General features: G+C 44.9%; 2 protein-coding genes across 9 annotated transcripts; both read left to right on the forward strand.

The window, feature by feature from the left end:
• The first annotated feature begins 579 nt into the window (after window positions 1-579).
• On the forward strand, window positions 580-9291 carry tap1 (transporter 1, ATP-binding cassette, sub-family B (MDR/TAP)). Of its 7 annotated transcripts, none has more exons than XM_027012298.2 (13): window positions 580-737; window positions 1378-1703; window positions 1832-2024; window positions 2357-2471; window positions 2993-3123; window positions 3612-3817; window positions 4158-4355; window positions 4750-4878; window positions 5042-5230; window positions 5347-5520; window positions 5976-6135; window positions 6259-6395; window positions 7873-9291. In XM_027012298.2, exons 2-13 carry the CDS (start codon window positions 1386-1388, stop codon window positions 8110-8112), a joined length of 2190 nt encoding a protein of 729 aa, XP_026868099.2. In that variant the 5' UTR covers window positions 580-737; window positions 1378-1385; the 3' UTR covers window positions 8113-9291. The 7 variants fall into 7 exon arrangements, with proteins under 7 accessions (XP_026868099.2, XP_026868101.2, XP_026868100.2 ...); XM_027012300.2 differs by having other exon boundaries at window positions 580-721; XM_027012299.2 differs by lacking the exon at window positions 580-737 and adding an exon at window positions 774-1030.
• Window positions 9292-9577: 286 nt separating this feature from the next.
• brd2b (bromodomain containing 2b) lies at window positions 9578-19304 on the forward strand. Of its 2 annotated transcripts, XM_027012275.2 has the most exons (12): window positions 9578-9706; window positions 11498-11795; window positions 12084-12221; window positions 12477-12624; window positions 12905-13077; window positions 13351-13830; window positions 14040-14168; window positions 14396-14686; window positions 15270-15514; window positions 15870-16204; window positions 16556-16684; window positions 17078-19304. In XM_027012275.2, the coding sequence occupies exons 1-12, from the start codon at window positions 9606-9608 to the stop codon at window positions 17206-17208; spliced, it is 2598 nt and encodes an 865-aa protein (XP_026868076.2). In that variant the 5' UTR covers window positions 9578-9605; the 3' UTR covers window positions 17209-19304. The 2 variants fall into 2 exon arrangements, with proteins under 2 accessions (XP_026868076.2, XP_035382228.1); XM_035526335.1 differs by lacking the exon at window positions 11498-11795.
• The last annotated feature ends 5025 nt before the right edge of the window (window positions 19305-24329 follow it).

Consider the following 24329-nt stretch of genomic DNA (forward strand, 5'->3'; position numbering starts at 1 on the left):
ATCCGCATGACTTCCTGCTACTGTGTGGAAAAGATTAGAATTGTGTGTGTGTGTGTGTGTGTGTGTGTGTGTGTGTGTGTGTGTGTGTGTGTGTGTGCGTACAGTTTGCCGACGTGAGTGTTTTTTTTTTTTTGTTATTGCTTTAGTCTGACTTAGCACAAGAGGGGGTTACAATACAACTACTAACAGAGTTGCTTGGAACTTATTTCAGGAAGTCCAAAAATGACTCAAATTAGTTTTAGTAATGCCTGCTAGTGTGGGTAATCATTACCACTGAGCCCAACGGTGTCAATTCCATGTGAATTGGGTTTAAATAAAACAATGCAGTTAGTGATCTTGAAATAAAAATATACCATGATTTTTCTGTGCTGAATAGAGCAAAGCCTAATATTGTTACTTTATTGGATTACACTTTGACCTAACTGGGTAATAAGACCACGATATACAGGATAAGTGACTGCCTACACCAAACACTATGAGATTAGGAACCTTTAAATTAATTTTCACGTTTTTAGTTTTCTTCTGTTGAGAATATTCATGTGCTAACCAGTAGATGTCGCTGCAACCCTTGACCTTATCTTATTGGTCGACGACACACCGACTAACATGTCCTACAAATAAACTGTATATACTTGTGTATTAGACTTTGTTTAAAAAAAAAGAAAAGAAAAAAGATGCGTTTATTTGGCAGAGCAATTTCTTCAACATTCTAACGCTTACTGTAAGTCACGATAAAGGTTTGTCTGGATCTCTTTTAAACTGTCTGGGCATTTGACCTAAGGGGTTCCCAGTGCAGGTAGGCTAGCTGGCTACTTTCGCTTCAGACGCTCATTCACTAGGTCTTGAACTCGGCGCCATCGCGCTTCGCGATTGTCCCAGCTGCTGGGTCTATGTCAGCAGATAAGACTCCGTTATCTTCCATAACACGTGTAAGCTCGTCTTAAACGTTTGGTGGTCGAAGAGAATAAGAGGATAGCTAACAGTAGGAATTCTTAGACAGCTGCTTCGACTAAACTTTACCTCTTACAAAGTAAGTAGCCAGCTAAAAGCTCTATTTTAAAACTGTATTCTTATAGCCCAACTTTCGAAAGACGTTTTATAGCTAAAAGGTAAACGACTGTCCATGTAATGTTAATATAAGATTATAAGGGATAGCAATAGTGAAAGTGAAAGCTCGATCTCCGTCGTTTATATAATACGCCCAGGTTAGTCCTTTATATGTAACAGTTTGCATTAAATAACAGGACTTTATTAATTTATTATGACTATATTATGACTAAACCTTTTTGCACAACATCTAATTTCTTTCTTGCTATCAACCTGTTTGTCGTCTTGGACACTGCACAACAACCCAGCATGTTGTTGTTTGTTCTCCAGGGCCGGGAATGAAGGCTGCTATGGCGATGTGCGTGTTTGCGTGTCTGTTCCTGTGCGTGGACGTGTGCGTGGTTCTATCGCTCGGAGTGGCCCGGCTACTCGTCCAACATGCTTTTGTCACTATGTGGGTTGGCGGCCTGTTGAGATGGGGCCTCCTCCTTCTCGTAACCTGTTATTACCCCGACAGTCCGGCCTGGATGAGGAGCTTTGAGGGGTTCCAGACTGTGACCGTGCACTGTTTATTATACCCAGCCTACGGCACCCTCCTCTGGGCCTGTGGCCGGTCGACGGTGGAACTCTTCTGGGGTTGGCAAACCTGGCAAGGGGTGAGCAAGCACTTCATCTCGTCGTCTGTGTTTGGGTCATGCTTTTATATGTGTGCCTGGGATGGAGCTGCATGGCTCTTTGGGGACGGTGCTTATAGAATGTAAAACACCCTGTAATTGCTGTCCAGCTGCTGCAAGGTTACGCTGTTATGGCACTGTCTCTCCTGCTGTGGACACGCTACGTGCGCTCCATCTTCTCGAAGGCCTCTGCCCCGGCCCGGACGAAGGGACAGGGCTCCATCCAGAGGCTGCTCAGCTACGTGACGCCATTCCGCTACCGCTTCATTGCTATCATCTTCCTAGTGTTCATTTCTTCTCTTGGTAATAAACAGAAACCCTTTTTTTTTTTTTTAACCCTTTTGTGTAATTTAACTTTGCCCTTTTGAAATTGTTGAACAAGTCTGTGATGAAGTTTGTAATGAAAGCGTGCCCTAGAAAAATTAAAGTGTTTTGAGCTAATGACGTGCTGCTTTCACTTTCACTTAAGTGACAGTGCAAATGCTTTTGAGAATACTTTCATTTTGTATTGGAAATTCCCTAGATTTGTTTGCTTATTTGTATTACTCTAAAGCTCAAAACTGTTTCTTATTGTTTTGGGTTGTCATGAGAGCTTTGGTCTATAACCTGTTGTGTAACCTGTGGTGTAACCTCAGGGGAGATGGCCATTCCTTATTACACGGGGAAAATTACTGACTGGATCATGAAAGAGGATGAGCCGGAGGCTTTTAGTAACGCCATCAAGATCATGTCGATCCTGACCATCATGAGGTAAAACGCAGCGACTTTAGGATGAACCTATGCTGCAATAGGGGATGTGCTTAGCAAGGAAGCTGGATTTGTAGTCGCGGTCTCAGCATTAGAAAAGAGATCTAGTACTTTGCATTGAAGTGACCTGGAGTTTTTGCATAAATGAGTAATGGAGGGAGTGATGTATAGCTTGATCTTGGTAGTCCTCTACTCTAAGCCCTTTCATAACTCCAGCTGGACCAGGACACCTTCACTGCTTAACTGAGGTTGAAACCTTTAGGTTTCAAAAATAAAGTTTTGCAATTGTTTTTTGTATCACTCTGCTAGCTTTGCTAATTAATTACACTTGCTAGCCCGAGCAATGTGGTGAAGCCAGGTGGCTGGAAATAAGATGGGTATTTTTACTTTCTGAGCCTCACCCTTCCACCCCAGCTGAGTGCCGCCACTGTGTGTTGATCATGGCAGTTGATAGAGGCAGTTATGGAGGTGCTTTTCCAAAAGCTGCCACAGGTTGTCTCATTTACGCTCGTCCCTCTGTGCAGTGCTGTGTTCGAGTTCTTGTGCGACCTCATTTACAACATCACCATGAGCCTCATTCACACCTCCATTCAGAAGCAGGTCTTCGAGTGTGTGCTGAAACAGGAGGTCGCCTTCTTTGATCACACTTCAACAGGTAATCCATACTTACATGAATGTTATTTGCATTATGTTGGCAGGATGAAAAGACGAGCCGTGTAGAACACAACGACATTTATTAACAGACAAAACAAAGGCAACGTAGCGCATAGGCTAATGTGAGATCAATCACTGACAAACACCAATGACTGCATAATACTTATATACATACATGATAACAACATAATATGAGGAACAGGTGTGACATACAGGGAGGGCATGGCTATGCAAACGAACACACACACTCGGAGTTGCCTGGGAGGAGGGGGCCCTACCGTGAAACATTAAAGCTGCATTCTACATGTCATGTCTGTTTCCACTAGGGATATGGTGCTTAATGTGGAGTTTTTCTACATTCTTTGTTGAGCCACAGCCTACGTTGTTTTTACGGACAAAACACAATGTCTGCTTGACTTGACTGCCTATTGAGACGTGTGGCGTGGTGCAGGGACAGATCTCAGGTGGTTGGGTTTGTGTTCTCTGCAGGGGAGATTGTGTCCCGGATCACCACGGACACCAACACCATGAGCGAGTCCCTAAGCGAGGAGCTGAACATTCTCATATGGTACTCCATGCGCCTGCTCTTCCTCTATGGTTTCATGCTGCTCCTCTCCGTCCGACTCTCCATCTTTACAGTCCTCGGACTTCCCATCATCTGGATCATCCCAGAGTTTTCTGGAAGGTTCCTCCAGGTTGGTCAGCTTCAAACAAAATGCTACTAATTTTAATTATTTCCCATAATGCTTTTATTCTAATTATGGCTGTTCTGCATAAGCTTCATTGACAGATGAAGTAGAGCGCAAAGAGACGTGATATCATGTTGTGTCCCTGAGCTGTGAGGATCTCTGTTTTTTTCTAACTATCGCACAGTCATTTTTGAATGATCGATCAGTTGCCAAAATTCATTCACAGCGAATCCTTCTTTGAAGCGTCTATCTTTTCTGGTCTGTGTGTTCAGGAGTTGTATGTGTGATTTGCTTAATTGTTCGATGTGCACAGCCAAGCTTCACCAGTCAATGTTTCTCCTTTCAGGGACATTCCGTGAAAGTTCAAGACTCTCTTGCCAAGGCGAACAAAGTTGCCACGGAGACATTCTCCTGCATGAAAACAGTGAAGAGCTTTGCTAACGAGGACGGTGAGACGGAGCGCTACCGGATGCACCTGGAAGCTACCTACGCGCTGAATAAAGTGGAAGCCGCGGCTTACACTGCCTCCACCTGGACTAACAGCGTAAGAGCGGCCAGTAGACTTACCCATGATAACCAAACCGACCCTGGGTCAGAGTTCAGGAATTGCTAAAACAGTTTCCTTGCCATCCAGGAATTATGTCTGAATTATTAGGGCAGCGTTTTGACAGTTTTAAAGGAAAGGGGGTCACTCAGAAGCCTGTGATGTTTCCAGTGCATAATTGCATAATTGCAGCGATTCTTGATAGCGTGTAGTGTGCAAATGTATATGAAGGGTACTGATTAGCTTATGTTGCTAAGAGTCGACAAGGGCTAATGGAAACAAGTTAGCACTATTGTAATAGTGTTAACTATCCGCTGATAGCGCAACACCATTATGGATCCTATCGTTTGCTTTTCCATGATTTCATGTTCCTGTAAACATTCTGTTTCTACAGATGTCCAATCTGGCCTTGAAAGTCAGCATCCTATACTATGGGGGGCAGCTGGTGGCAGGAAGGGATGTCAGCAGTGGCGATCTGGTGGCCTTCGTCCTGTATGAGCTTCAGTTCAGTTCTGCCTTGGAGGTAAAGGGGCATGTTGGGAAATGTTCAGTGCTTTGTGTTGGGGTAAGATAATGTTGACTGACGTACGCACTGATGGGTGCTTATAGCTTCCTTGCCACATAACCTTAGTCTGGTTTTGATTTGCTGACTCACTGGTGACAAAATTGGTCTGCTGTTCTTGCAGGCTCTGATTTCCTACTACCCTCACGTGAAGAAGGCCATCGGTGCTTCAGAGAAGATCTTTGAGTATGTGGACCGAAAACCTGACATTCCACCTGAAGGAACCTTAGCTCCCGATGCACTCGAGGGTCACGTGCGCTTCAACAATGTTACCTTCGCCTACCCCAGCAGGCCTGGTGAGAACATCCTCAAGGTGAGTACATAAAAAAATCAAAACAAAACCAAAAGCAAATGGCTGCCTAATGCAGCTTTTGTCCTTTTCGTCGCACACAAGCTGCTGATTGTGTGGGTGTGGCTGGGACTTCCCAGGGCGCCTGTCTGGAGCTCAAGCCGGGCAAGATCACCGCACTCGTGGGTCCATCTGATGGGGGGAAGAGCACCATCGTCAGACTGCTGGACAGGTTTTATCATCCTCAGAGTGGCGAGATCCTGCTGGATGGAAAACCGCTGCAGAGCTACAGGGAGCAGTATCTGCACGAGAAGGTAACGCTGTTCGTGACCGCATGTTCATGATGTCCGACTGGTTTATATGTCTGATCTTCCCTTTGAAGTCTACAGCATAAAAAAGCACATGTAGCCTCGTCTTTCTGAACTGAATTAGAACCGTCTTCAGATACAGACATGTCACTGACAAGTGTAAGTACCAGATTCAAATCCAAGGAAGGATTTCTCAGTTAAATGGAGCTAAAGGTCTTTACTCTCCACTGGCAGTCACTCATTTTCTCACATAGACAAAAACCCCAGCTAAACAGACAAATAAAGAATAAAAGCAACATTACACTCTTCTGTTACAAACATAGCTTCAATACGCAGAAGTACGCAGTACCAGAACAAAAAAGTAACTCCAAGCCACCCTACCATTTCCACACCACCATGTCTGTTTGGGTTCCCTGTTACTCAGACAAGCTGTTTGTTTGACTTGTCGTTGGTTGATGTAGATTAGTGTGGTCGCTCAGGAGCCCATGCTCTTTGCCCGCTCCATCACGGAGAACATCAGATATGGGAAGGAGGATGTAACAGACGAAGAAGTGGAGGCTGCTGCCAAACTTGCTCATGCACACAAATTTATCAGCGACTTTCCAAAGGGCTACGACACTGGTGAGACTCAGTGAGCAAGAATGTTTGATTTCCTGAATACTTTATACCTGCTGTGGTCCTAATCTGTGTCACTATTACTTAGCTGTGTCCATTTGTGTGTGTGTGTGTGTGTGTGTGTTGCAGATACTGGTGAAAAAGGCAGCAAGGTGTCTGGAGGTCAGAGACAGCGAATAGCCATAGCGAGAGCTCTGATTCGGAGACCACAGATCCTTGTGCTGGATGACGCTACAAGCGACCTGGACACAGAGAGCGAACACATGGTAACACTACAGTCATGCTTGTAACAGAGTAATACCATGTCATACACATAATGCCGCAGTACTACATTGTACTTATTACAGAGTAATACCATGTCATACACATAATGCCGCAGTACTACATTGTACTTATTACAGAGTAATACCATGTCATACACATAACACAGCAGTGCTAAATTATACTTATAGCAGAGTAATACCAGTCATACACATAACGCTGCAGTACTACATTATACTCATTATAGAGTAATACCATGTCATACACATAACGCTGCAGTACTACATTATATTCATTATAGAGTAATACCATGTCATACACATAACGCTGCAGTACTACATTATACTCATAACAGAGTAATACCATGTCATACACATAATGCTGCAGTACTACATTATACTCATTACAGAGTAATACCATCTCATACACATAACGCTGCAGTACTACATTATACTCATAACAGAGTAATACCATATCATACACATAAAGCTGCAGTACTACATTATACTCATAACAGAGTAATACCATGTCATACACATAACGCTGCAGTACTACATTATACTCATTATAGAGTAATACCATGTCATACACATAACGCTGCAGTACTACATTATACTCATTACAGAGTAATACCATGTCATACACATAATGCTGCAGTACTACATTATACTCATAACAGAGTAATACCATGTCATACACATAACACTGCAGTACTACATTATACTCATAACAGAGTAATACCATGTCATACACATAACGCTGCAGTACTACATTATACTCATAACAGAGTAATACCATGTCATACACATAATGCTGCAGTACATTATACTCATTACAGAGTAATACCATGTCATACACATACTGCAGTGCTATGATACATCATACCCTTGTTGATGATAGAATTACTTACCTATGCTTGTTTAACATGTTTACGTGTTTGCACTGGTGCATTAGTACTGGACGTTTGGCTTTTTGGCATTTAATCATGTGCACTAAGGTGAGCTATGCTAAATGAACCGCGTGCAACACAGAACCTCGTGTGACTTCACTCAGAGTCTGCAGATCTCCTGACTTCAACAAGTAGATCGTTGTTTTATTTACAGAGTGCACACTGCACAATGAGACCAGGTCACAAGCAGCAGGTGGGCCAGTCTGAGCACTGATTCTTTTCTGGCCTTTCAGAGTTACAGCAGGCACGATGTTTCTCGTAGTAGTGGACTGGTAGATGCTATTATTAGTTATTTGGCTGATTTTGATATGCACATTTCTTCACTGTTAGCTTTATTTACTTAATTCCTATGGTCTGAGAAGTTTGACACTGATTGGATTACTTATTCACCGCCTCCTCCCCAAACAAACAAATAAACACACTTTGAGCTGTGACTGGGGTGGTTTGGCAGTGGCTTATTAACATGAACAGCCTGTGTTTGGGTAAGAAGAGTCGATCAGACTATACACACTGGGTCCTATCATGTCCCACAGGTGTACCAGGCACTACTGCGCGACTCATCCCGCCGCACCGTCCTGCTCATCACACACCGGGCAAGTGGTGCCCAGATCGCCGAGCACGTCCTGTTCCTGCGCGCGGGCGAGGTGGTGGAGCAGGGCACCCATGATGACCTGGTGCGCAAGAATGGTGCCTACGCCGAATTCCTGCGTCAGCAGAACACGACCTTCCACCGCTACACAGACGCCGAAGCCGCAGACCTGCCTTTGGCGTAGGCCTGCTGCACGGAACCTCAGAATTAGCCAACGCCTAATTCTGAATCTACATCTGTCATTGTGCTAGATAAGCGTGATGTATTGTAATGTGGACTGTATTATGAACTGATTGTCATAGCTGGTACCGGGTCAGATTTTCAGCAGGACTGGGGTGGGTTATGTACTATAAAAGTGCAGAGGGCTGAAAGATGCTACACATCTAAGGGATCTCCATACTTGAGCACCCAGATGCTAGAGCCAAATGTTACAAAGAGCCTAAGTTAAGGTAGTCTCTATGTAGACTCGAATTGAGGGTAATGACACATCATTATTAAGCAGGACAATATTATAATCATGTACACAAATGTACATGTTAGAAGTGTTAGAATAACAGTTGCCTTAAAGTATCTAAATAAAGTTTATTACTTTGAGACAGAATTTACAAAATATGTGAGGTGTTCAGTGTGCTTTCAAAGGGAGGAAGGGAGGAAATCTGAACTTGTTTTGGGGTTTTCTGTGAAGAAATGTGTGATGTTGTTTGAGTCACACCATAGACAGCTTATTGACCTTTTTTGTTATTGCATTTGGATTCTTTCCAAAAGTTTTGATATTGATTTTGTATTTTATGCCTTCAGTTTATGTAAATGCTAGGATTTTAAAATTAGGTATAAATATCACAAACATTTCCTTGAAGATCAGCAATTCCAACATTATTTCCAAATAGTCCACGTGTAACAGTAGTATAAATGTTTTGTATATCTCCTTTAAGTCTCACTTTTCCCTTGAGCAGGTTTATCACATCTTGGAATTTTGTTCATGATTGGCAGCAATACATTTTTTGTTGTTGTTTTGTTGCTTTATCAAAAAGAGTAAGCTCAGGTATTACTCTGAAACCTCCCCAAGGCCAGTTAATAATTTTTACATTTAGTGAATGTTTAGTTTCTTTTGCTCAGTCTGTAAGTCTATAGGTTTATTTCCTGCGAGTAGATGTTATATAATAATGAAGTAGGTATTCATTGAAATAAAAGTAGATAAATAATTATGTTTAAAAGCTGTTTGATTTGAAAAGACGACCACTGCTTTTGTACCACACGAGATACGCGTACAAAACAAACAATACCTGGCAATCCTAACAACCTTTAAATGTAATTTGTACCTTTCATAGTTTTTGTTAATAAAGTTTTAGGCACAAAACAGTCATACTGCGTTGTTAGGAAATCCTCGGTGTCTTAGCGCTTTATTGCCATAGACTGCAGCGGGGGAAAACAGCCACCACTAGAGGGCGAGGAAAAGCTTTCGCTGCATTGATGCGTTTCCGTAATTGTGCATTGACGTGCTAGCTAGTTTTGATAGGCAGGAAAGGAAGCCAGAAGGGACCAATGGGAAGTGAGGTGGGTGGGCGGGGCTGCGGCGCGATAGGCCGAGTGCGTCCTTGCTATTTAAAATCTCGAGGGCGGAAATCGAAAGGCGCCATTTGCTTGTTGGACTCGCGCAGTGGAGCGAGACGGCGGCGAATGACAATAAAATCAGAGACCAACCGACAACACTCGCCACAAACAACCCCCGAAAACACCCCACAAACAATGGACGTAACGGGCAACCCGGCTATTGACAGGTACATTTTAAGCATTTTCAGACGTGGACGTTCGGACATTTCCAGGAATGCCTGCAGATCAGTAAGGATCTAGTGGGAATGATGCGCTTAATGCGGTGTTCTCGACTTAGCTTAGCGTATTTTAGCTTATCTTAGCTTATTTTATCTTAGCTTAGCGTGGCGGTCTCAGTATCGTTAAGCTTCTGCCGTTTTCGCGGTGTCGTTGTTTTCTTGCCACCTGAAAAGCCGACGAGCCCCAGCTAACGTTCAACGACGCGTCCCTGCGGCCGAGTTCGCTCGCCTGTCGTGAATGTCTCGACATGTCCGGTTGTAGTAGCTTAGTCGGTAACGTGTCCCGGTTTTGTGCTCTGGCTTTCCCAGCTGGCTATCTTACACGGGGGAAGGCTAGCCCGTCCTATAGCTAACCGCTAACCTAGCCTGCGCAGTGTTTATGGTACTGGTACTGGATTTAGCTTTCGCTTCATTTCTCATCACCAAACATCAAAAGCTGATCGAGATGTGAGCCGTAAGCCTGACTTGCAATTTAATTCCATCTGTCGACCTAAGAGCTTCGTCTGCAACCTGCAGATCTCTACAGCATGCTGAGTAACGTTAGCGTGTCTAAAGGTAGCTGACGCTGGCTAATGTTGGGTGCTCTTCTTCTTATGGCCTTTTTACTAGAATTTGACTTTAGCTTTGGAGCTGAGGACAGTGCACCCTGTCCTCTGGAGTAGAGAGAGTGTAGGTTTGTAAGACGATGTCAGCGCAGCTCTGTGGATGGTAAAGCTAGCTGGCTGGCGTAAGTCCAGGGACAACAGTGACATGTTTACAAACAGTAAGGCTAGAGAGAGTGAGACTGCTCAGCAAACGCAGCGACGGAGTTTTTGTTGAAATTAATGATCGTACATTTTGGTGTTTTGTTAATAAGTAATAAAGTTCCCCATTTTTCTTTTAAAAAAAGAAGAAAAGTCAGATTTTGGCTATACGCTTCCATTCCTAGAAAATCTATTTAAATCTTTTTTTTTTTTTTTTTTTTTTTTTTTCCATTATTCCATAATTTGCTTTGTGTATGTGTTCAAACTAGGTTTGGTGCCAACATAAATTAATTTATTAATTAACACTTGTACAGGTGTGTGACACTTGTTTTTTAAGATATTTTCCACATTGTCATATTTGTTGTAAATATGAGGCAACATAAACAAACATTCCTTAGGCTGGAAGACATTTTTATTTAGTCTGTATATGTCAAGTATCCATCATCTCGGAGAGGTACCTTCATGCAGATTTTAATTTCCGTAGCTCAAACATGATTCGGTTTATTACCTTGTTCGTTGTGCTTCAGTTGGCGGAATCAGGCTGAATCAGATGTCACATGGGTTGAAGCTAAACTGTGTATTACATTAGATAGCCAGGATAGTGCTGGAAATCTTTAGTCTAAAGAATATAAGCATTCTTTGTGTTTTGTAGAAATGAGGTTAGTGATCTTATTTTGTTTCTGTGCATGACTGTGAGTGTGAAGGCTTATTTGGATTCTTGCTTTCCATTGAAGTTATGTCAAAAATGTCAAACATATTTATATAGCACTTATATAGCAACAACAATTGCTGTCACAAAGAAGCTTTACAAATGTCCAAGTCCAAGCCCCCAGCGAGCAAGCCAAGGGTGACAGTGGCAAGGAAAAACTCCCTAGAACACGAGGAAGAAACCTTGAGAGGAGCCAACACTCAAAGGGGGGCCCATCCTCCTCTGGCTGTGAACGTCCATCACACCTTCTTCCTTGTGTACTGACACAAGACTGTTCTCTAACATCAGCAGTTCCGTGGGAGTGGGGCTGCCCTCCGTGGGTGCAATGGAGCTGTCTGTGCCCAGTTCGGGAAAGCGCATCCGCAAGCCATCGCTCCTCTTCGAGGGCTTCGAGTCCCCGGCACTACCGCACGCCCCCGTGCCGGTGCCTCCTCCCCAGCAGCCTCCCGTCAAGGACCCCAACCGGCAGGGCCGCGCCACCAACCAGCTGCAGTTCCTCCAGAAGGTGCTAGTCAAGGCTCTGTGGCGCCACCACTTCGCCTGGCCCTTCCATGAGCCTGTGGACGCGGTGCGACTCAACCTGCCGGTGAGCCAGCTGGATCAGACTCAGGAGTGCCAGCGCTGTGTTCGCTAGATAAAACATTGCACGCCGTTGCAGGCTGAGAGGGTGATAAAACACCAAAGGTGATCATCTGGGCTAAACCTGTCCAATAGCTGTCAGACCTTTTTAAGATTTGGAAAAAGGCCCATTGAACGTGGCTGCCGGAGTTGTATAGGATCACTGCTTATTTAGGTGGAGGGGTGTGATTTGTTGCGTGACACCCCCCCTCCCCCTCCCAATGAAGTGCTTTAACGGCATGCATTCTTCTCTAAGGACTACCACAAGATCATCAAGCAGCCCATGGACATGGGCACCATCAAGAAACGTCTGGAGAACAACTACTACCGCTGTGCCAGCGAATGCATTCAGGACTTCAACACCATGTTCACCAATTGTTACATCTACAACAAGGTAAGAGTGCTCGCCTTAGCCCCAGAACACCATGTTCGCTGCGCCAGAAACCATGGTGGTTGCTATGGAGATTCAGTCTGGTGGTTATTCATTACCCTGTTGCAGTGTTATTCACACTGCACAATAGCTTAATTATTCAGGGAACATTTTTTTGTAGCTTCTTTTGCTCCCAGCACATATGGAGCAGGACGTAATTCTGTTAAGCCCCTGTTTTGGGGAGTGAAGGAGAGTTAAACGGTGGTGTTTGCATCACAGCCCACGGATGACATAGTACTGATGGCCCAGTCCCTGGAGAAGGTCTTTCTGCAAAAGATTGCACAGATGCCCCAGGATGAGATTGAGTTACCCCCTCCCATCCCAAGGGGTAGAGGGGTCAAGGCTGGCAAAGGGCGCCGGGGTAGAGGTGAGTTCAGGAGTGATCGGGCAAATTTCATGTTCATGTGCAGTGAATAGGAATATTTGAAAGTCCATTGGATAACTAGAGTGTGTAGAGTCAGCAATTAATAGGTAATAACAGATTATTTGGCATAATTTCATCAGAACTAACAATACATGAAAATAAAGATGGTAAATAAAGTAGTTAACCCTCTAATTAGGGTTAGAATTACCACCCAATTCATCTTAAATTAGCACGTTTCGTTGCTAATGTTGAAAATCTCCCTTTCTCTTTCCTTCTCATCCAGGAGGTGGTGTAACTGCAGCTCAGCAGGTCCCCGCTGTGTCCCAGTCCGCCTCGTACTCGCCTTCCTCTCCAGATACTCCGGACTCCAGGTTTTCCGGCTCTCCTCACATGCTGCTCAGCAAGCCTCCACCCCCCTCCCTCATGGCTCTGCCTCCCACACAGCCTACAGCTAAGGTACCTGGCAGGGTCGGACTGATCACATTAGATGTATTGCATACATTGTGAACATATTATCGTGATATGGAATTGAGCTGAAGTGCACTGTATTTGTGCCATTTTTGATGCCTGCATTATAAGCAAATGTCTGGATGGCAAGGCCAGACTCCTGCATATCTGAATGATGAGTTGCATGTGATATATGATATCCTTTTCTCCCTCTAATGGGGGGTGGAGAGAGAGCTCGGTTGCACGCACCACCTCATTCACTTCGCATGCCTCTGCCCTCAGAAAAAAGGGGTGAAGCGCAAAGCGGACACCACCACCCCCACCACGGTGGCATTCCCCGCGGCAGGCCGCATGGCAGGTATGGGGAAAGGAAGGGGGGCCATGCCCGGTGGCAGCGGCGTCGGCGTCGGCCTGCCCCTCTCGCTGTCCCCGACACCCCTGGAGCGCGTGCCCGGTTTGGTGCGGGGCGTCGGCACCGGCGAGCCCGTGCGCCTGCAGCCCGTCATGGGCCGGGCGCCATCGGGCCGGCCCGTCAAGCCCCCGCGAAAGGACTTGCCCGAGTCAGCGCGGCCGCGGCGGCCGGCTCGCCGAGGCAAGCTGACGGGGCAGCTGCGCTACTGTAGCGGCATCCTGAAAGAGCTGCTGTCCAAGAAGCACACGGCCTACGCCTGGCCTTTCTACACACCCGTGGACGCCTCCACCCTGGGCCTGCACGACTACCACCACATCATCAAACACCCCATGGACCTCAGCACCATCAAGGTCTGCCGCGGGGGTGGACTGAGTTTGAGTTTGTGATCTGAAAGTGATGCAAAGCTTAAAAGATCCCCTTACCCCACTCTGTGGTTTTTGTTCATGCAAACATGCACTTCTAAGCACTGAAAGTGCATGTGAGTTTTGAGTTCCTGACTCTGTGTGTGTGTGTGTGTGTGTGTGTGTGTGTGTGTGTAACCCCTCCATCTGTCCTCCAGAGAAAGATGGATGAGCGGGAATACCGGGATGCCCAGGAATTCAGCGCTGATGTCCGGCTCATGTTCTCCAACTGCTACAAGTACAACCCCCCCGAGCATGACGTGGTTGCTATGGCACGTAAACTGCAGGTATACTGCGCATGCACTCCCAGGGTTCAGTAGCATCTGGCTCTAACAAGAGCCTCTGAAGGAGGGGGTTGTTACCATGGCCCGGTGTGTGGTGAGCGCCCCCACCTGGCGTTTAATCGTTAGCGCAGTGATGTCTTTGCTGCATGTTCTTGCGCTTTAAGATTGATTTATTTGTTCCGTGTAAGGCATTAGAAGCCCTCTAAAAGCCGGTCGTGGTTATATTTCAGGACGTGTTTGAGTTCCGCTTTGCTAAGATGCCGGATGAGGTTCTGGAGGAAGAGGAGGATGAGGAGCCGGCGGCCGCTCCCCTGGGCCGCGGCGCCAGCATGGCGGCCATGCACCGCTCGTCTTCGTCCTCCTCCTCCTCCTCCTCGTCCTCCTCCTCCTCGCCCTCCTCTTCCTCTGAGAGCGAGCCCAGCAGCGAGAGCGAGCCCAGCAGTGAGAGCAGCCCCAGTTCAGACAGCGAGGAGGAGAGAGCCCAGCGTCTGGCCCAGCTGCAGGACCAGGTGTGCACGCAGGTATGTGCGCGCACACACACACACACACACACACACACACACACACACACACACACACGGTGTGCCCAGTATAGAAGTAATTACACTTTTTTAAAACTTAACATTCTGTACTTCCTCATAGACCTTGATCTTCTTCCTAGCTTGGCTAAGCACAGTGGCTAAACACACCAGTGATAAAACAGTACTGATAAAGTGGTCAGAGGTGGAGTTGGATCATAAGTTAGGGCAGTTCTGTGACTACTAATACTAATAATCTCTTGTCATAATTATTCATCATTAATTTTTTAAGGACATTTGCCCTGGCCACCAGTAAACACCACAGATTTCCAGCATGGATTTGGTTTGTGCAAACAGAATGTCGATTTGAAAGGGCTTAAGTTGCCCTCGTGAAAACACGAGCCACAGTCACGGTTTAATTTCTTCACCGTTTCATCGCATGTGCCAGCACACAGAGCCGGGAACTCTGTTAGGGTCCTCTGTCGCGTCCCAGACTGACCGTCCCCGTGCAATTAAATGCACGGGCCTTTTGTGGAGCGGTGTGTCCGCTGGCCTCATGCTAACGCGGTTTGCGTCTCCGCTGCAGCTCCGCGCCGTGCATGAGCAGCTGGCGGCACTTTCCTCTGGCCCCATCGTCAAGCCCAAGAGGAAGCGCGACAAGAAGAAGGACAAGAAGAAGAGGAGGAAGCCGGACAAACGCAAGGGTGGCCGTGGCGACGAGCGTGACAGGGAGAAGCCGGCCAGGGTGAGCAAGACCAAGTCCAGCAGGGCGACGCCCTCGTCCAGCCAGAGCAAGAGAGGCCCCGCCAAGAAGAACAGCAAGAGCAATAAGTAAGAGAGACTTCGTCTTCACCTCATTTCATCTCTCGTGGTGTTTCTGGGAGATGCCCAGATTTACAGAGGAATACTAACTAGGGGGTTTAGTAGATTGTAATATCAGGTTAAGTTGACGGGAGTAATTGTATTGTATTCTTTTAATTAATTTAATTATACTTGCTAAAGAGTACTCATTACAAACAATGATCTTGAGGAGATATTCAGTCATTTTGCTAGTGGAAAAAAAGTTATTCCGTGTGTAAATGTACTTGTAGCTTTAAAGAGAGAGAGGTTTATTATGTACATTTGCATTCCATTCTACACTCAGCTGTTTCTTGGTGGCTATTATTGACACCCCCCCCCCTCTCAGGGCGTCTAAGAAGTCTTCTGCGGCAGCAGCAGCGGCGGCGGCGGCGGCGGCAGCGGCAGCACGCTTCTCTGCACCGCCGTGCGACTCGGAGGAGGATGAGGAGGGCGTGCCCATGAGCTATGATGCCAAACGCCAGCTCAGCCTCGACATCAACAAGCTGCCCGGCGAGAAGCTCGGCCGCGTCGTGCACATCATCCAGTCGCGCGAGCCGGCGCTGCGCGACACCAACCCCGAGGAGATCGAGATCGACTTTGAGACGCTCAAACCGTCAACGCTGCGTGAGCTCGAGCGCTACGTACTCAGTTGCCTGCGCAAGAAACCGCGCAAGCCATATGGTGAGAACATGGAGGAAACCGCCCTGAAGACCCAGGGGAGTGCAAATGCAAATAACACGGCAATGGTTTTAGGCATTTTTAAATTTTTATTAAGACAAAACATCTCATTAAAGTTTCTCATTTAAATAATCAGAGGCAACTTTATTATTAGGGTTTTTTTCATTAGAGTTGTCAAGATGATCATGGTCATCTTTTGGTTTATGCCAATGTTTGTTTTGAAAGGTAAAGTGAAACAGTTTATTTTTATATGCTGTGATGATTCTTATATTGTAACAGGCCTGTGGTAACTGTAAAAAAAACCCCAACAACTTAAAAACAACAAAATTATTCTCCATATGTGTGTGTGCGTAGTGACGAAGAAGGGGGGTGGTGGGAAGTCTCGTGAGGAGCTGGCCCTGGAGAAGAGGAGGGAGTTGGAGAGGAGGCTTCAGGACGTGAGTGGCCAGCTCAACTCTGTCAAGAAGCCTCAGAAACCCAAAGGTGAGGGCTTCATTGATTCACCGCTGACAAGAGATGCTCTGATCATAATAGTGTTCAGTGCCAGTGCTGAAATACCTTACTGATATGGCTATTCAAAAATAATGATGTATTCATTTTACTATTTGAACCTTTGAGAAAGGAAATATTTCACCAGTAGATTCAGTGCCCACTTAGAGCATTTCAAATCTGCTATCTAGTGAATAAAACAGAAACCTGGTACTAACATGTGATGTCACTACAGTGGTGGTCTAGTACTCAAAATGGTCCTAGTGGTTGTGGGATGACGCATACGGCACTGGAACCTTTCTACTGTTCAGTATTCCAGAGAACAGCTTGGAGTCGAGACAAAGTGATCTGTTCCCTGTGTGTCTGTGTGTGTCCCCGTGTGTGTAGTGGAGAAGCCCAGCGGCGTAGAGCCCCATGCGGCGGCCACCCGCCTCAGTGCTAGCAGCTCCAGCTCCGACTCATCTTCATCCTCCTCCTCGTCCTCTTCCTCAGACACCAGCGATTCAGATTCCAGATGATCTGTGTCTTAGTGAGGCCATGGGATGGGGAGCGCAGAGCAGCGCTGTACTGCCTGCCCTACGGGAGGTTGCCTAGCAAACTGGACTGGGGTGATGTAGCCCTTGGCTGAGGTGATGTAGCCCTTTGGGTGGGGTGATATAGCCCTTGGCTGGGTCGTGGGGGTGGGTGTAGAAAGAGAGCTTGACTCCCAACACCGATTTCTTTGCAGAGGACACAGTTACGTGAAACTGCAGATTCCAGAAACATTGTTAGTGTGTTTTGAGAATTGTTTGTTTAAAAAAAAAAAAAGAAAAAGAAAAAAATGTACATAATCTATCTGATTACTTTTTCTTTTATAAAGAAGAGTTTTATAAAAGTGCCCATAGTGGGAGACTTTAAATGGGATGATGTGGCTATAGAAACTGCTCTGCTATCTTTAGTTGGAGATATCTGAAATAGGTCTTTTTGTTTGTGTTCTGTGTGGATTTAAAGATCTGTAGAAATCCCTTTTTCTCCACACCACACCGTTTGAGTTCCTGAAATTTGACCTTTTTCTTAATTTGAAGCAAAGCGGTGATTAAATGAACATGTAATCCTTTAAATAGTGGGCCTGTCTTTGAGGAGCACACGCTTCAGAGTTTGGAGCACATGTTTCAAAAGAGAAACAGGAAGCAAACATTCCACTACATATGCAAAGGTGGAAGGAGCCTCCTGCTCTTCTGACTGCATTGGCAGATTTTTAAAAAAAAGTTTCTTTATGTGTAATGACTAGCCAAAGGGAGACAGATCTGTCCTAATACTTTGTACAGACAGACTCCTGGGTTCATCTTAATGCACTGCAGACATTGCAATGACCAAAAAATAGATCATTTAATTCTGCCTGCTTCCTCTTGAGTATTCAGGTTTCTTTGTTTTAATGTTTTTACATCATTACGAACATGACTTCCAGGTTTTGCTCTTCTCCAGCCATCAGCTTTGGGCCGGAGTTCATTAGCGTTGTCCATTACCAAACCAGATTAGCTGGCCCATGGATCCTGTTTGAAGTTCAGGCTAATATTACCGGGTTAGTATGACATCAGTCGCATAATGCTAACTGGGTTCCTGATAGCATTCATTGAGCATTAGCCACATTAGGGATGCGGGAAGAATGACTGCATTACGGGGAGGGCTTTGGCCCCTGGGGCCCTTACCTAACTTGGCGGCAGGGACATGGCTGGAACACACAGGCGAATGGACTTCTGGTTGGACTAGAGAGGACCGCAGAGAGACATAAAAGCAAAGCAACGATCTTTTATTATACATTTACTGTATATAAACTCAGCTGACCATGTTTGTAGTTTATTTTTTTCCCTTTGTATGAAGTGGCGTTGTTCTAACTTTTTTTTTTTATTATATAGGATAACATCTGATTCTGTGACCCTTGTTAGCCACACGTGCAACATTTCTGCGATATTTATATTTAAGATATTATTCTCATTGAATTGTATATTTAGTTTGATTTTATTTGCCTGCAAATACAAATCTGCCAACTCGCTTATACAAATATTGTGTGTTGTTCCTGGTAAACCTTTTAGTCATTGGCTCCTGTTGCATGTTACATTAATTTTACTTTACTGGGAATTGGGGTGTGGGTGTGTGTTCTTGTATTAATTCCCCTCTTACTCAGGAGAGAATCCTGTGTATGAAGGCAGTGTGATTTGATTGTGGTCATTGGTTCACACATTAGTGAGTTTGATCGCAGGACGAACAGCTGTATATGTCTGAACATCCCGTAACATTCTTCACATGCACACCAAAAACCAAGACACAGATGCATTTGACTGGCTGAGGCAGCCCACTTCCTAATATGACTATGCTGCAGCCATTTTTGGACTCCTACTGTAGACGTCTTATTGACTGCAAACTTGCCCAATATTAGGAGCATCTGAACATGTCAGCATTCAGAGGCTGGAAAGCAACAGGGGCACGCCATGAGGTGACTGGATCACAAGTGATGCTTGTTGGTGGCCGTTGAAACTCATAGACGCACAGTTACCATGGAAACAATTTTCTGGTTTAAGTGACATACACCCATGCACATTGAACAAAAACAAGTTTTCTTTGTTTTGCAGTTGCAGCCTCAGCTAATGCCTGTTTCTTTACTGTGTTTTGGTAGGTAGTGTATTTTCTAAGTACATTAACTCAACAGTACTTCAGAGAACCTTTTATGTTGTAAGGCTATATTTCAGTCTAATGCCTTCCACAAATAAAACCCCTTCATTGGTTTCTTATGCCAAAAATATTATCCAAACTACAGTTTAGTGATGGCCCTTGATGAATGGCAGTCCCAGGTCTTTCTCATTCCATAAGGGGATAGAAGGTTGAGCTAAGATCAATAGCAATACGCATGTCGTAATGTTGAGAGGTCATGTTTATGTTGTGGATGCAGTGAGCCCAGGGCTGGGAAAAGCACTGATTGACAAACCATTGCCAACTGTGTTGCTGTGAATTGCATCTAAAGTTGACAACACAAAGGTGCGAATGACTGATTGCCCTGGGCATGTAAATTCATGCATATCTGCTGTACTGACGTGACTCTTACATGAGCTCCACTGCTTTCCCTAATTCTCAGACAAGTCATAGTGGTGATGTTACAGATGACTGACTGGTTTTGTAGATCTTCAAGTACTCTCCAACTCGGGCAAACAGGTCTTTGGGGGGGGGGGGGGGGGGGGGGAATTGACGTTTATAAAAATGTTCAGCCCTAAAAACCTAAAAAATCTATCCAAAAGTGATGTGTATTAAAGTAACCTAATTTGCATTAAAGAGACTACAACCCCACAACCACACACACAAACCCATTAATGTACCTAATTTTCACCAGACTTGAGTATTGGGGGGGGGGGGGGGGGTATGTGTTTTAATGTTCTTCACAGCATCCAAGAGCCTATTTGAGGTTTGCAGGCAATACATACCTTCCCACATTCCAGTACAGACTTTTGTTGTACATCTATACTAGACACTAATGGTTTGGGTCTGGAGTTAGAATAGTGCAAAAACAGGACACCTAGTGTATGCCAAGGACCAGGGAAAGAAACTGCATTACACTATGAGCAGTGGTACCTGCAGCAGGATTGATGTAGTGCCTGCTACTCAGCTTTTCTCGGTTCAGTGCAGTTTTTCATTAATCGTCCATGCCACTAGTTGAATGCTGTTACTCATTAAATTATAGTCAAGACGGTTCAGACTACCCCTCATAATTATACTGTCATATTGTCTGCTTGTGGGATGGGTTTTGGTAGGGAATAAACAGGTAACATAAATCCGTAATCCCGACTTGTTTCTGTGTGTGTGTGTGTGTGTATAATTAATATTAATTCATATATATATATATACACACACACATATATACACACACACAGAGAGGTCCTTCATCAGCTGTGCAAGCAAAGTGTGTGTGTGTGTGTGTGTATATATATATAAACACAGATTAAAAAAGCTATCATGTACTCCATGAGGTAGTATTGTAATTACTAGTTTTTACTATTGACCTATATATAATTGACCTATAATATAAATGTAAACAATGTAAAGAGGGCACATATCCATGGAAATAATGGTTCATGTCAAAGCAAATTTTGATTCCAGCTGTGTATTTATAGTTCACATTGAAAGCATCTACCCATCTTGATACTTAATAATCCATAATTCTGCATCTCTTGCAATTTGAAAAGTGCACTCTCTTAATCAATATTTTGATATAAAACTTTCATTATTCAGAAGAGTTCATCAAAACTCCATTGTACGTGATTCTTCTAAATATTCCTGATGCTTCCATGACTCCTAAAGCCTGAGTTTTTTAGGCCATGACCTGGACATTATTAATTGTCTGCCATAAAACGATTAATCAATCCCATAAATGTGTGAGGAATTACGGAGTGAGGTGAGAGGACGCGTTTAGAGCAAGGATACCTAGGTGCTTACTACATGGAAAAGTCTGTGTTATAACAAGTGACGTTAGCCTGTAGAATAATTTCAGTCATCAATAAACGACATCGTTTTAGAGTGACCCTTCAGTGAACTAGAGCATCTTTGGCGTCCATTCTTCTGCCCTTGTGTCTTATCCCTGTATCTCCTCGTCCCACCCCCACAGCAGGAGATAAGTCACACAAAGAGGAAATGAAGCATGTTTAAACAAATTAGAGGAACTTGTAGTTTCAGTCAAACCCAGCGTGAAAGAGACAGACGGTTGATTTATTCTCTCCAGGTGCCTGACATTAAAGAGAGTTGTTCATTAAACCCTTATTGAAGACACAGGAAGAGAGCAATGCGCTTGTACGCACACGCTTTCTCAGACAAAACAAGACTCGTTCTGGGGCCAAAATCTGACCGACTGCAAAACTGCTCTGTGTGCACCCAGGTGGAGCAACTATTCTATGTAACTCACTTGGATATAATGGGCTCATTTTGCTAACAATCGTTACAGTAGTGTTCCCAGGTTGTGACCTTAACCAATGCAAAAGAACTTGGAGGCTGTCTCAAATCACTATAAAAATCGAAGCTTCTGCCTGCTTCATTTAATGCAAAGGACAGGTTCTGTTTGGATGCAGAGCTCCAGTTAGGGTTTGCCTGATTACCATCTAGACCACTGCTCTCCCGCCGCAGTCACAGGGATCCATCAATCAACGGAGTTCTTCTCTGGCCCGCGCTGCTGGAGTTCTGTGCATCTTTTTAGCACTGGTGGCGACGTGGGAGACTTGGCCTGCACGGCGGTTCCGGGGAGCCGTGCTGTTTGCGGGCCGGTGCCAGATCTGGCCAGGTGGCGGGTGGCCTGTTGGTGTCCCTCTGTAGTCGTCTTCTGCCCCAGCCAGATTTATCGATCACGAACGCCATGGACTGCCTGCGATCACACTGGTGTTACGACCCCATGGCAGAGCCTAATCACAAATCAGAGCCAACACAGGAGGAGATACAAACAGGGATGAATCACGCCGTTTAATTCCAACCGAAAACAAAGTCCCACAAATACAATGCACACATGCCACAGATCAGGCTGTGCAGGGAGGGTGAGAACCTGCACTGTGGACTGTGTCAATGGTGAGAAACCATCACAAAGAATATGAAACATAAACGTAATTAAACCTACATAACCCAGCACACACTGTAAATAAATAACATGAATACAAGGGTTGACACCCACCCCTTACCTTCAGTGTCTATACATAAAAGCAGATTTAATCTAGCCTTGTCCAGAACTCCAGTACAGCTCCCATGACACCAAATGGTGGTACATCTGTTGTATTACTCAACAGAGCCATCACTGACTCTACCATTGTGTGTTTAAACTAATTGAGACTAGAGGGTGAATGAGCGACGCAGAAAGCAGGTGCCTCTGTGTGTCTGCGCCCGTCTCTCCTCGTCTGTGTGTCTGCGCCAGTCTCTCCCGACGGCTTTAAACGGAAACTCCACCTTCATGGGAAACCCATTAGCCACATCAGCTGCACCTGCAACACTCATTACATCAGTTGTCCTGGAGACACAATATGCAGGACACTTGCGTGCCCTCGCACGTTACACTAGAGAAAAACACACTCATACACACACCCTACTATATTTTCTCCAGTCATTAAAACGAGATCACTGTCAGTAAAGGAGAACCATCCCATAATTCATATCCAAGCATAAATCTGCTCTGAAAAGCATTCAGATGAGTGCGTTCATATGATGCACTGCATACAGTTGCAGTCAGGATGACGAATGGATGATAATAGCTGCTTACTTAAGAGGCTGGTACTCAGAATTGCCGGATGTGAAGTAAAGGTTCTTAACCTTTGGGGATTGCAGGCTGAGAGCTGCATTTCCTTAGCTTCAAAGCCTGCACAGTGAAGCAATCAATCTATATATATAGGCCAATCCACTACATTTCCGAGTCTATCTGTATGAGTACCACACAAAGCACATAAAATATCTTTATGAAAGTGACTTCCGCGTGTTTCAGTAACCCAACCAGCCAGGCTGAGTCTCGCTGGGTAAGACCGCTATCTTGCCTCGGTGGCGTCGGCGTCCCGCAGCTCCCCGACAGGGCGTTTGGTGGCGAACAGAGCACACCTCTTCTGTCCGAGCTCTCTCGGGTGGCTGGCAGGGCCAGGAGGAGCCGTTGGGAAGATGGAGAATCCATCAGCTAGCCCAGGACCGACATATCTGTTATCAAAGGACTCCGTGAACGTTTTGGTGTAGCAGTGGTGTTTGTCCCTGTCCGAGGTGCATGATGGAGCGTTAGCATTTTAGACTAATATGTGGTGTTGTCAGCTACGAAATTTAGCTTTTGATCGAGAAATTATAAATCCGTAAACACTTAGAATTCATCTGATTTGCTGTGGTGAGAACAGTCAGATGTTTTATCTGGCTGTACTCGTGTGCGCTACGATGGAGGTTGATGGTTCACCCAGAGCACTGCAATACGGGGCTCTCTAAGTGATTTGTTATGTAAAGTTTGTCACTCAAACAGTTTTAATTACAAGAAAAAAAATATATGTTGCACCCATAAAATGAAATTTAATTTAGTTAACGAACGCAACAAGAAGTCAAAACCTTAATCATAGTTTGGTATGCAACATTAAAATTAGATTTAGATTAAAATGTTCCCAAGGTTTCAAACGTATACTCTTGTTAATTATGCAGACCGAGGTGTTGTCTATGCTCCGACTGCTCCGCTGCTGCCCTCTTGTGGCAGACGTGAGCAGTAAGAAACACAGTGTCAGAACAGAGTGCCGATTAGCATCCAAGTCGTCCGAGTTGTGTCTTTGACGAATTGTGATTTTTATGACTGAACGGATATATACATGCAGCCTTTTACTGCCTTTAAAAAAAAATGCTGTGGTACAGAGGCTTGGCTACGTACCACGTGGGTTGTATGGCTGTTTGCACTGTAGGATGAATCAGCAAGTTTCTTCGTTTTACTGTTGAGTAAGCATATATTTGCGGTAACAACCAGATGAACGGAGATTTATTGTACGCCCAATAACAAGCCATTTAGCTAGCTAGGATATTTGGCAATTTGAATTCTTATATTTGATTTGTCTGTATTTGTTCTTGTTATAGACTACACACAATTCAGTTCTCGCCTGTAAGCCTTAATGGTCGCAATGCTGTGCTGTTGTGT

Source organism: Electrophorus electricus, chromosome 5, assembly GCF_013358815.1.
Source record: "Electrophorus electricus isolate fEleEle1 chromosome 5, fEleEle1.pri, whole genome shotgun sequence".
In the NCBI taxonomy this organism is placed as follows: Eukaryota; Metazoa; Chordata; class Actinopteri; order Gymnotiformes; family Gymnotidae; genus Electrophorus; species Electrophorus electricus.